Raw genomic sequence first — 13,551 nt, 5'->3', positions numbered from 1 at the left:
TGAATGTAATAAATGCTTCTTAACTTCACAGAAGTACTTTCTCCCAGCTAGTCATGTTCCCAATTTTTCACAAATGTTACAAACTTCTAATATGTGAAATAAAATGACTGAAGTAAAAAGAGGTCTAACCATAAATGCTATTAAGAACTAATATACTCATTCCCTTAGCCTGGAGAAATAAGAAAATGTAAATATTGAGGCTTCTTGAGCTAGTGAAGACATTTGATTATCAGATAGGGAAAGCAGAACCATTTTCACTACCAAACATAAAACATGATTTACATGGAAACTCTGTATATAGCAGGGCATGCCCCTTCCCTATTTCACCTGTCTTCTTGGCTGCAGCACTTGCATATTCAAGAATCTTAGGTTTTCATGTTTATGTGCTTTTTTTACACTGAGCTCTTACAGCCTGTATGTAAGGGCAAATCTAACAGAACAGCAATGTTTGTTAGAAGGTCACGCAAGCAAGGTCATGGTGTGTAGTGTAATTAGTATGCTTTATTTATTGACATATTAGTAAATATATTATCTATGCTGTTGATGATTTGACATTATTCTGGTGCACATTCAAATTATAATACACATATGCAAAGAGCTTAGTGTCATTTTTTTTGGCAGAATAGTTGCAGAAAAAGCAGGATGATTCTGAACAGCCTCTCTTGGTTTGTCTTCATAGGATATTCTGTGTGTATCTAAGTCTTCTGAAACTCCAGCACGTCCAGTGATTCACCTTCATCACTAGAAGAGACGCAGTTAGTTGGATAATGACTTTTGCTTTTCCTTTGATATTTTTATTTATGCTGTTATTCAGTATCAGTATTTATTCTATTATTATACTTTAAAACCACAAAAGTTCAGGAAATAACCCTTGCCAACTAATCTCATTTGCTATCACTTGAACAGTAAGGCAGTTATTGCAAAATCATAACACTTCACTGTTCAAACAGACAGGATTTTTATGACTCTCCAACTGAATTTTGCTCCTGCCACTTACTGCAAAACATTACCTTTAAGAGAGACTTGCAGCTGGTATTGATGACAGACAACAAGACATTTGTCACCTATCCTCTTGGGCAACAATTATCCAGGTGCAAACATAAGTTACCAGATGCTCATTGGAAGGAAAAAAAGGTAACTCTTACTTGTTAGTGAATAAAAGTCCTCCTGATTTGGTTTTGCATATATGAAATTTCCAACAGGGATCAGAATCAGCTAAGCTGCCTCAGAGATGGCACTCTCAACAGGCTATACTGGGAGCTATATATGCGCTGATAAGACGTGGGGAAATTTTGTAGAAATACTGAAGCAAGTTAGGAGCTGCAGAAATGAGTAACTTGGAATTTCTCACCCACCTGCTTTAAGATTTAAATTAGATTGCACCTGGACAGATAATACTGTTGAGAGGCCCAGAATGTGCTGCTTCCACGCAGCCTTCCCTATCGTTCTTTGAACATTTGTTCATGTCCTCAGTTGTGCTGTTTCTTTCCAAGGACACATTCAAAATAAAAGTAAAGGAGATGCCTAACAGGACTGGCAGATGCATTCAGTGGTATGCTTCCCCACTTCTGCAATTTTAAAAAACTACACTGCCTCTCATGGGTAGCAAGATGGTTAACACATGTGCTGACTATCAGTACCAACTTATGCATGGCTTTTTTTATTAATAAAACAGCTGCAAACATTGCTAGAAAAGAAGTCTTAAGGATTGTTTAATTATGTAAGATGGCAATAATAGCAGCTATTAATATTCTTGACTAGAATGTGTCTGAGACAGCAAGTGAGTGTTCATATGACAATAATAGAGTATCTTGCTCTATTCAAGAAGCTAGGGCCATTTTACTGGATCTCAGTTTTCCAGAGTGTGAAAGCAGAATGCTCAGCTCAGCTCTTACTGCTGTGGTGAATCACAGCTATTTGGCGACAGGACCAATAGCTTATTTCCTAGATAGCTCTGCAATGTAAAACTGTAAGAAGACTGAGCTTTCATATTTTTACTGCACTGACCATGCTTTCATTAGAACTGTAAGACATGAATAATTTTTCACCTTATTTGAACTACCACTCTAATCTAGAGCCAGCAAGTAACTATGCAGTAACAACTATGCAGTAACCAAGGGCTGTAGCTTAGAAGTGACTAAACAGTAAATGCTGCAACCTTGTTAAATCATGAAAAATTTATTTTCATTACATATATATGAAGGTAAAAGATTTCAGTCAATAGTGTTTTGAACACGCGCTTCCGACATGAACCTGTTAGTGTAGCTAGGCTGAAACTTAATGTAAAGTTAGTGTTTTGCCTTTTAGTAATTCATTTCTAGGATGTATATACAGAATTCATTTTCCTGTTAGAATACCAGAGACAGTAATATTGCAACATTTACATTCCTCATATAAAATGGTGTCATGTACATTTTCAGCTTGGTGTAGATATATAAATATGTACAAAATAAACATTATTGTAATTAATATATTCAGACCAGGTATTACTTAGCAACATTAAAGCAGATGCACATAGATTTAAGTGAAAATGGTGAAAAACACCTTTATGACATTAGTGACCATTATTTGTATATATAAAGTAGTACAGGTAAAGGCTCCTCTTTCAAGCCTTCTGTGGGCATCCAATAACTTCAGTAAAAACAAAAGTAACTGAGAAGCATAAGATAATTATATATATATGTGTCATGATCAGATGGTTTACTAGGTTCCATCTTGATCACAAATGGATAAGAATGTAAAACATACACATTTGTTCAGAGTGTGAAATATTGCACAAGAGCAATTTCTTTTGAGGAAAATAATTCCTGTGTTTGTGAACGGCAAAAATGGTTCTTATGCATTAAAGAAATTATATATTTGCAGTTTCTAAACCAAGGAACATTCAGTAATACTGTCACAACTGTCATCCATCAACTTCTTCCCAGCCTGTTTTATGGCAATGGTATGTCATCAGCAAGATTTGGCAAAGAGAGAAGGAAGATAGACAGTACATGTATGTATTTGTCACAGGCCAGACCAGATCCAATAGTAACCTAAACCAACTGCTGGATAGTTTCAGTTACCTGACAATTTCACCCTTAAATACAAAAGTCTTCAATGCTAGTCACAGTGATAATCACACAGTAGTAGAGTAAGATTCCATTCTTCTCTGCTTGGAAACCATCTTGTCTGAATTCCCGGTCTGAAGGGCACTTTCCTCAGTATCACTGTCACTACTGTCTACAACTGTGTGATCCAAAGCCATCTGACCAGTCCTCCTGTGTAGATGAAAGTTCACCCCACTCTCCCGTATGGAGTTAGTTATAAAATCTTCATCAGAAGAATGAAATGATTCATCATCTCCTGTGAAATGGTTGACAATGTGAATCCCATCAAAAGTGGGTTGGTCTGAGAAGTCTCTCTGGCCTTTTAGACATTTGATCTGTTAGAAAAAGCAGAAATTAACAATTAATCAGACCTGAAGAGTCCAGCAGTAAAAAACCCCACATTTCCAAGAAATGTCTGATTGAACTCCTACTGAATTAAATTAAATACTAGGTCTAGAAGTAGCACATTTGATGATCACTTCAAAACTCAGCTGGAATCAGAACAAAGTGACTTCTCACTTCTGGCTGCCCAAGCAGAGACCATGAAAGAACATCTGAAATAGTACTTGGAATTTTCCAAAATTCTCCTTACACCCTGTGCTGGTTTAGAGTTACTTTTCTTCATAGTAGCTAGCACGGGCCTATGTTTTGGATTTGTGATGAAAACAGTGTTGATAATACAGGGATGTTTTAATTATTGCTAAGCAGTGCTTAAACAGAGTCAGGGCCTTTTCTGCTTCTCACACCGCCCCACCAGTGAGTAGCCTGGTGGTGCACAAAATATTGGGAAGGGACACAGTTGAGACAGCTGATGCCAACTGACCAAAGGGATATTCCATATCATATGATGTCATGCTCAGCATATAAAGCTGGAGGAAGAAGAAGGAGGCAGGGGGACATTTGGGAGTTAGGGTGTTTGTCTTCCCAAGTAACCATTACACATGATGGAGCCCAAGCCCTGCTTTGCTGGAGATGGCTGAAGACCTGTCTGCCAATGGGAACCGGTGAATGAATTATTTGCTTTGCTTGTGTGTGTGGCTTTTGCTTTCCCTATTAAGCTTTATCTCAACCCACGAGTTTTCTCACTTTTACTCTTCCAATTCTCTCCCCTATCCCGCTGTGGGGGGAGTGAGCAAGTGGCTGTGTGGTGCTTAGTTGCCGGCTGGGGTTAAACCATGACACACTCCCAGAGTATTTCAGTTTTAAGGCTTAATAATCAAGGTACCTAGAATCACTAATGACAGATTCCTCCAGGCTATTTACTGCATCTTTAATATCCCCATGAGGATGGTTTATGGTTAGTTTTCTAGAGTGGCTTATTTGTTTTGACAGCACTTTTGGCCTTCACATCTTACTTTTACAGCTCCATTCTTTCCCTTATCACCTAACTTCTCACTTGAGAAAAGCTCTCCCCAATCCCAAAGAGCAGGCTCCCAAGTGAATATTGCCAGTTTCACACAGCCACATTAAAAAACAGAGAATATTCTTAGTTCTGTCTACACTGCAAGATCAAGTGTCTTTTCATTATCTAGTTTAGACCCAATGAGATTTCAGATTAAGAAGTATGAAACTTCTCTTTGTATGGCATAAATAGATTGCAGTTTCAATTTTAAGAGAAAATCAAACAAGACAAAAATGATTGTCAGACCATGGACAGATACGACAACATTTTAACTCAAAATGCACTGTGGAGTGATAAACTATTACAACCATATATTCAGGTTATTCAAAAGTAAAACCTAAAGCTCTGAAGTGTGGCAAGTCCCCTGTTAATTTAGTGAAAATAACTGCAACTCATGGAAGACATTCCCAAGGTTATTTTTTTTAGAATTTCACTTTTGCTAGCTTTTAGTAGCAACTACCTCAGGATCAGTTTGACAGTCAAAGAGTATTAAGAAAAAAAATCCTAAGGATGCAGAAAAACATTAAAAATGCATTACAGAAACTTCCTAATGTCACTCTGGAAGCTTAAAAAGGAAGATGCACCAAGTGCTATTTTGTAAGCCACTTTTCACAGTAACAGAGACATTTCAGAAATCTGAAGCAATATTCACTTTGATAAATAAAAGGTGCATGTAGGTCCTTGCTATTGAAACCAACAGAAGACTTTACATGTCCATTTGGGGAAGAAGGAATCTCTGTACTTTCCATGGGCTTGTGCAAAAGATGAGAATAAAAAAGGGGTTGGAAAAAAGATCACAAGTCATAATCATGCTAGAAGCCATCAAGTCAGATGTTAACAGCATATAAAAGCTCCAGCTTTTAATGTATATCAAAACATCTCTGTTATGAATATGGGTACATGCTGGAGATCTAAACCTTGCTTATAACTACACATAGTAATGTTAGTTTTTTGCATTTTCTTCACATACACATAGGTTGCAGTTGTTTCATGTGAAACTTGCTTGTGTAAAGGCAAGCAAAACTAAAAGTTCCATACTTTCACAGCATAATTCATGATGTAAGCAAAATCAGCTTATGCCAAATATTTAATACTGGACAGTAACGTGTATCTGGAATAAATAATTTTTACTAGCTTATATACCTAGATACAGAAAGCCTCATACAGAGATTCTTGTATTTAGAAATATTATCCCTAAAAATATCCTGCAATACGGTCAGATTAGCTACCACATGAAGTTTCCAAAACAGCTATCAATTTTAGTCACTAAGAAAATAAAACACAGAAAAACAAAATGAAACCCAAAAATTTCTCTCCACCCTCACCACAAAAAAAAAAGCTCCGCTGTACAAGTGACTACAAATTTCATATTAGAGTAAGAAATTATATGCTTTTAGGTCTGCACAGTTAAGCCATTGGTTCACCTGGAATTATAAAGCTGATACTCAATGTTAGTTGTTTTGAACATTCAGAAAGCCAAGCCAATGACCTCAACTGTTTTCCTGAAGACTTCCAACATGATACCTTTACATGAATGTATTTAGGTGACATGACAAAATCATGGCTTCACGGTTTTAAGCAGTAGCCTTTCCAAACACCAAATGAGAGTCTGTGGAAAATGCTGTTAGTGAAAAAATCATGAATAGACACAGCCTTTGCCAATTCCTAAAGTGAGTCTGAGAAAAAAAGTGTGTTATTTTTTGTTATTCTAGTGAAAGGATGCACAATCTGTGACCTTCCGGAAACTCTGCAGCTTTACACTTGCCTGCCCTTTTTCTCAAGTACTCCTCACATCCAAGGGGACCAGACTGGTAGGAAGAAACATGAATGTACCGTAGAGAATATATGCCACAAATCTATCGATGGTCGTATAGTTCCATAACTTCTCTGTCTGCTTGAAAAATGGCTGTCTCAGCCAGAAGCACAGACAAACACCGTAGCTTAGAATTTGTATTATGGGGATTGACAGGCTGGATAGCAACACTGATGAAGAGGACATGGGGGTCCTGACACACAGGAGGCTAAACATTAATCAGCAGTGTCCCCAAACAGTGACGAAGGCTAACAGCATACTAGGCTGTATTGACAAGGGCATAGCCAGTACATCATGGGAACCAATTCTTATCTGGCACTTGTTAGACTGCATCTGTCCTATTCTGCACTTGCTACCTCACTCCTTCCTCAGTACAAGATATTCATGCATAGTTTTAGTGAAGAGGCACCAAGACAGTTAAGGGGCAGGAGCTTATGCCTTAAGATAGCAGAAAACTGGTTCTTTACTGAAGTGCATGGTGGGAAAAGAGACATTAATCATAACACAAAACACAAGGTTGTGTTTGACTATGAAGGGAAAATAATTGCGACAAGGCTAGTTAAGAATTAGAACAGGTTGTTCGGAGACTGGGGACTCTCCATCCTCAGTGGGTTTCAACACCCAACTGACAAAGCCCTAAGCAACCTGCTTTGAATTCAGCGTTGATCCTGTTTTGAGCAGGCAGTTGGACTAGAGGCCTCCCAAGGTCCCCTCCAACCTGAAAGATAGCTTACAATTCAGTGAGATGTGTGAAAAGCACAGACAGTAGGATGCATCTTACGGTTCTTATGGCAGCCATTTTGAATTTAAGAAATTGAAATACTTTGTACCTGCCAAATTTACTGTATTTAAAAATGTAAATGCTGTCATTTGAATCCAAATGCCTTAACATTAAATGTCGGTACATTCATTTATCACAAAACCTAGTATTCAACAGCATGTTACTTTTATTTTACAATTAGAAATCTGTCACTTTAATCTTGAAAATACTTAAAACAAGTTGTTTTTCAATTGAAGGTAGAACCTGATTTGCACCTTAATTTTTTTTTTTTAAACATGAACGTTAATGAAAGCAACTAATCTTCAAGAAATTAAAAGTATCCAGCAGAATAGGTTGGTAACAGCTGTGCACTATTTTCAGTTTTGTATATTTTCAGAGCTGAAGATACTTCAGGGGCACCCTAATCTAGTATTTGTTCAGGAGCACTTCTGAAGAAGCCTTATTATCTGCCATTTCTGTTGCAGCAGAAAGGCTTTGCAAGGCTTCTCAAAGCATTTGAAACAACTTGTAGACAGCATGCGCTCCAACACAATTAGATACCAGGGGCTAATGGCAGCTTAAGGCTCTAAAATAGAGGTTTCTTAAAATGAAAAATTTTGTACTCTCACATAACTTTACAGTCTAGCAAGTGAGGCTCTGCACTTCTAATAGAAAAGCAGTATCTTTTTTTCAAGATGGGAACATAAGAACTATCCTACTGGCTCAGGGCAATGGTCCATCAGCCTAATACTCTGTCTCCAATGGTGACAACAGGACTTTCATGTTGTTTTGTTTTTAAGGGAAAGCATGTGAATATGACCAATTTTTGCAGTCCATTCCCTTCATATTCCCAAGCCTCCACTCACTTGTCCAGAAACTGTTGTAGCAGATATGAGAGTACATCTCTTCCTAGCTATTTCAGCATCCATTTATAGATCAGTTGTCCGTGACTGATGATTTATTTGCTGTCTACCTCCGCAGCTTCCTGTGGCAGTAAGTTCCAGAAATTCTTTTGTTTTAAACTAACCTCCTACTTGTTTCAGGAATTGCTCCCAAATTCTAGTAATGCAGGAACAAGTGGTGAAAAGCAGTTCTGCAGTCATGATTCTGAAACTTACATAACAACACCTCCCTCAGCCTTCTCTCTAAAACAAACTAATCCCAAGCCTTTTTAGCCTCTCATGAACAGGCAGTGCGCGAGACCACTGATCATTTTAATTGCCCTTTAACCTCCCTACAGACCCTTCTTTAAACTCTCTACATCCATCTTGAGGTGTAGAGACCAGCCCTCCACCAAGGTTTTGTAGTGGCAATATAAACCACTTTATTTTGGTTTACTTCCTATTGAGGCCCAACATTGTCTTGTCTGTTTTGGCTGCAGCTGCACAGTAAGCCAATGGTGTCAGAGGACTCTCAGCAACAACTCAGAAATATCTTTCCTGATTTGTAACTACCAATTCTGTATTTGCCATCATGTAGGTATGGCTTAGATTTTGCAGTTGATTAATTACCTTATTCATACTGAAGCTTATCTGTCACCTTTTTAAGAGGGACTTCTTGAGATTCTTGCCATCAGTGTTTTATTTGAACATGGAAAAAGAGCTTGAAGTAGGAAGTAAAGCATTATGCCAAGATCTTGTCTTTCGTGTAGCCAAGCATATCAAGATAATGGGAAATGTGACTAAGGACTTGGAGCGGGGGGGGGGCACGCTGACCCAACCCAAACACCTCCCTACCCTCCCCCTAAACCCTAGTTCTACTCTACCCTTATCAGTCCACCTGAAAGAAAAAGAACAGCCTTTTTTCTTGCAGCCATGTTGAGCAGAGTATGGACTTAGACCCCAGGGTCTGTCACTTCTGTTCTCTTTTATACAAAGAGCCAGTATTGGTTAAAGTCCTTCAGTTTTGGGTCTGGCCCTCCTTCATGTGAGGAGAACTAGACCTCTGTCATCCCAACAAGTGACATTCAAATGAACCTTGGCTGTCTCTTACTGCTTCAGTTTTGCAAGAATCTCAAGTCTCATCACATCTGTAAAAAAACCCAGTCTGGTAAACCCACATGTTTTGCTTTTAATTCTCAAATCCAGGTTGTATTGTCTAGATGACCACAGCTTCAACCCAGTTTTCACCACAGCACATTCATGTGATCTTCAGGACATTTCAAAGGGTTAATAACATTATGTGACCAAAATGTACATCATCATTATCCCTTCAAAAGCCAGCTGAATCAAGAACAGAATCTTAATAATAATGTTTGCATTTATGTACCTTCTTGTACCTAAAGAATTCAGCATTTTAAAAACAAACTGTATATCCTACTAGTCAACACATGAAAAGACGTTAATTGTACATACTCTTAACAGGTAACAGTGTACTTTCACAAATTCAGAAGAGCTGAAAAAAGTCTAACAATCAGATCCTCAGAATAAACTTTCTTACCTGATGCTGACTGCCTCATCAAGCCAGGCATGAAGGAGAGACAGTAAAGAGAAATTTAGAAGTTTCAGTACATTTCAAAAGTTCTTCCATGTTAAATCATAGAATAGTTTGAAGGGAGCTAGTCAGTTCCAAGCAATTTATATTTCTAAGCCCCTTTGGTTTTTAAATAGGGAACATAAGTAAAATTTTCAAGTGCGACTTCGTGAAAGAGAATTCTACTTAAGCTCTGGGAGGCATTTTTATGTTGTAACCTGTGACTTTTTTTTTAAAGCTAGGAATTCAGTGGTGGAAAGTAGTAAAAAATGCTACTTTCTGCTCCCTTTAAAAGGCTTCAGTAACTGATTCTTGAAATTTACTCAATTCTGAAGTAGTAAACAAGAGCTTTAAAAAGGTTGTCAATAAACATTCAATCTATTCACAGTAGGATAAGCGACCAATACACAAGAGAGATCAAAATATGACAAAAATATAACCACTGCCTTGGGTGAATGAAATTGGTTTTGGCAGAAGGCCGTATGTTAAATTTTTATTTAAAGAATAAAGATACTGAATTCTCAGTACTTATAGCAAGAGGAATCTAAAAATCAGAGTTCCCTCTTTATTTGTCTCCACCTTAGTAACAGTAGGAAGTCTTTGTAAGATTTCCTGCTTAAAAACCAAACATGATTCAAAAGAAAACTAGAATGTTGCTGAAAGTATGATCTAACCACGTTTAGCTGAAGAGAAGCAACTCATAAGCATTTTCAAATACCCGTCCTATAATTCAGAAAAATATTGTCAACTTGGCAACATGAAAAAGAGAGATTTACAAGTCAAAATCTAATTACAAGCCAATTAAAAATATCAGTTATTATCTATTAAATTATAATAACATTTAACATGAATAAAAGCAATTTAATTGGAGTTCTTAAAAATTCCTGAGACCAATGGTCCACAGCATCTAATGAGATTCCCTCATCGTACAGCAGTCAACAGCTGACTGCTACTTACTGCTGACTCTCTCCCATTGTGACGAGATGACTCCAGTTTAAGGCATATACTAGTACACTATCATTTCTTTAAAAAAGCTCCCAATAACTTCTTTTGAAAAAACATTTATCTCAGAAAATGAAGTAGCTGCAGCATCTCAGACTGAATTAATGGAAAATACATTGTCATTTGGGAGACAAATATCAGTCCAGACAAATATTATGTCCAGTAGGTACTACAATGCAGAAGGATTTCTGCACATGCACACAAAAAGAATGAACAACGTTAAGGTTGCAGGCCTTTTCATGCTACTTTTTCACTTCCATGAACACAAGCAACTCCTTAGATATCTTAAGCTCTCTGAAGCCCATTTTTAAATATATGGTTGTACTTCCACAGTGAGCCACATTCATACTGAAACCATCGCAACATGAATACTGCACAAGTGAAGACATCATGAGCTCAACAAATAGTTGCAGAAACTAATATTAGCAATCCATCATCTAAAAGAATTCTTAGCAAGTTTAATGGCTGTACAGCTACAATGCAAATCAGGTTTCTAAAGTTCCCCAACAGAATCAGCTTCCTTATATGAAAGGGACTGCTCGGCATGCATTGTGACAGAACTGCATCAGAGCATTTTAACAAAAGCCATTGCTTATTGATCTTTGAAAAGTCTTGAGATTTAAAAAAAACTTAAGTATGGTTTAATTAAAGAAGTTCAATGCTAAACCAAACCAACTTTAAAGACATTCTTCATTTTCCTCAAGCATGAGACAATTTTTACCCAAACATGTGGATCATATGCAAAAGACAGAGGATAGTCTTTTGAGAGCTTCCTGACAACTTGTATGGCTCTCAAGATTACACGTAAAATAAGATGATGTGTAAAATAACTCCACAACACATACTGCATATAATACTACAGCATTCTTTGTTTAGAAACATCGCCACATTCTCTAACAAATTTAAAAATAAATTTGAAAAAGATATGTTTAATTAGAAATGTGTTAATCATTGTAACTGTATTAGGACAAAGCTTAAAGCTGTGGCTTTTATTTCAGTGTCAGCGAGTTTCCTGTTTCACTTAAGTTTTTTTTTCTAAAGCCATAGCTATAAATGCAGCCGTAATTAGGATTATTAACTTGTAAGTAACAGACATGAGCAATGCCAGACAAGTGTCATTCCTGGAAATTGCTGATGATTCAAGAAGCCCAAACCAACCAGACGCTGAATCCAGGAACTCCCATTTACTCTGCTTGCTCCCATTACTTGATCACTGTTTTCCCTCTTGAGGAAGAGGCCCTAATATCATGGACTCACTGTTTGAAAGATAACAGTCGAGAGGGACTGCATGGGCTTCTCCTCCCTGAAATCCATATGAAAAACTACAGAGATGGCCATCCCCACATCTCTTACCAAAGCCATTTTGGATTCTCCCATGCCATATCTACCTCTAGAGATCTAAAAACTGAATTAGAATACATCTTGTAGACCTCAAAAGATATGCAAGGAATATGTATTAAAAAAAAAAGAAAAAAGAAAGAAGGGGGGGCAGGGAGGAGAAAAATCACAATGAGCCTTCTTTTCCTTTCACTGTGAGGCAGACATGTAAGATATCTGCAACAATCAGAGATATCCTTAGTAGAGAAATTCAGGAAATAAGTTACATCTTCATTTATTGCTTTCACATAGTTGTCTTTTTAATTTAAAAATACTAATATTAAAACTCTTCCAGCACAACTTTGAGTCTTCTCAGATTTCCTAAAGATGTTCCGCTTCAGCTTAAGATCTAACTAATTTTGAAATCGATACAATAGACAATCATATTCTCAAATAGGAAGTGTTACTATGCTGTTCTCTTTACTGCTCCTTTCCCTGAGATTTAATTTTGCATCAAAATTGAAAAAAACGCAGCAAGTTAGCAAGATTTTATTGAAATCAAGTTGTTCAACACATTCTAATGGGTTGTTGAAGAGTCATGGACATAAGGAAGAAAGTGAATACATTAAAAACTCTGGAAAGCTGTTTCAGGCAAGTTTTACTACAACACTAACATGGACAAAAATACTTTTCTCCTTTGTAGTTCACCTAATCCACAAATATGAAAGTTAGCCTGAAGTGTTAAGGGTGGGGGGTTGACGTAAATTTGGGGTTTAGCAGATTAGAATCACCATTACATTGCTTTATGATTTGTCTTTGCTTTTGCCTTCCCCCCACCACCAAAAGCAATGTTTGAAAGGCAGTACTCAAGATTCTAATCAGAGTCTAATTTAAGAAATTAGACTAGTTAAGCAAAATCAAGCAAACTGAAACTGCTGTTTAAAAAAATCCAGTGCATTAAGTACTGTGACTTAAGAAAGCAGGAAATGTCTTGATCATGCTTACAAATAACATGCAGTGAGAGCATTTCAAAATCTGTTTGCAAAATTGCTTCCTTTGCTTAGTAGTTAATAAATCGCTATGAAACATTTAACTTATCACAGAGGCTTATTTATTTTTAAGACTAAGTTTTGTCTTTGATATCCTTTAAATGTGGAAATTCATTTCCTCATCTAAAAATTTTCACCCAGCAGAAGTTCCAGTCAGATAAACAAAATGCCAATTTTTAGGTAGTCTAGCAATGACCTCTGAAATGAAGTTGTTATCCAGTCCCTGTAGGAGGAGTCAAGCTGCCCTCCAGCATACTCAAGACTGTCTGGGACCCACCTTAGCACATTAGGCCATTTATTTGGGACTGAGTTTAGCATGACTAAAACGGGAAACCTGCACAATCAACAACAAGCCCTGGTAAGAGTTAATGATTCTAGAATAGTGCAAGTTTAGTGGTTTCTATAAAATAGTTTCCTGAAGAAAATTAACTATGCTTTGTATAGATGAGTTCCAAGCTGTATTTGCTTCCTGCTAGCATTACCTCATATGCTCCCCAAACAATTTTATAATGCTCATACCAAGATAAAAATCAGTTGACAAAAATTCTTAGAGGACTTGGTGGAGTATTTGGCTCCTTATTTTCAAGTGTAATAGAATGAATCTTGGAAAAGAGTTGATTTGATTTGTTAGGGTTTTTAGGACAAAC

General features: G+C 37.1%; 1 protein-coding gene across 5 annotated transcripts in view; it reads right to left on the bottom strand.

Annotated features, from left to right (window-relative positions):
• Positions 1–2,155: 2,155 nt before the first annotated feature.
• The window catches only part of EVI5 (ecotropic viral integration site 5), an 87,783-nt gene continuing 76,387 nt past the window's right edge, over positions 2,156–13,551 (bottom strand). For all 5 annotated transcript variants that reach the window (XM_075039002.1, XM_075039003.1, XM_075039004.1 and 2 more), the window contains one exon: positions 2,156–3,424. In XM_075039002.1, coding sequence (XP_074895103.1) covers positions 3,119–3,424 — 306 coding nt within the window. In that variant the 3' untranslated portion in view covers positions 2,156–3,118. The remainder of the gene's footprint in view (positions 3,425–13,551) is intronic.

The sequence above is a fragment of the Buteo buteo genome, chromosome 10, assembly GCF_964188355.1.
Source record: "Buteo buteo chromosome 10, bButBut1.hap1.1, whole genome shotgun sequence".
Lineage (NCBI taxonomy): Eukaryota > Metazoa > Chordata > Aves > Accipitriformes > Accipitridae > Buteo > Buteo buteo.
Note: the sequence above shows the minus strand (reverse complement) of the source record. Positions and strands in the feature narration are given on the sequence as shown.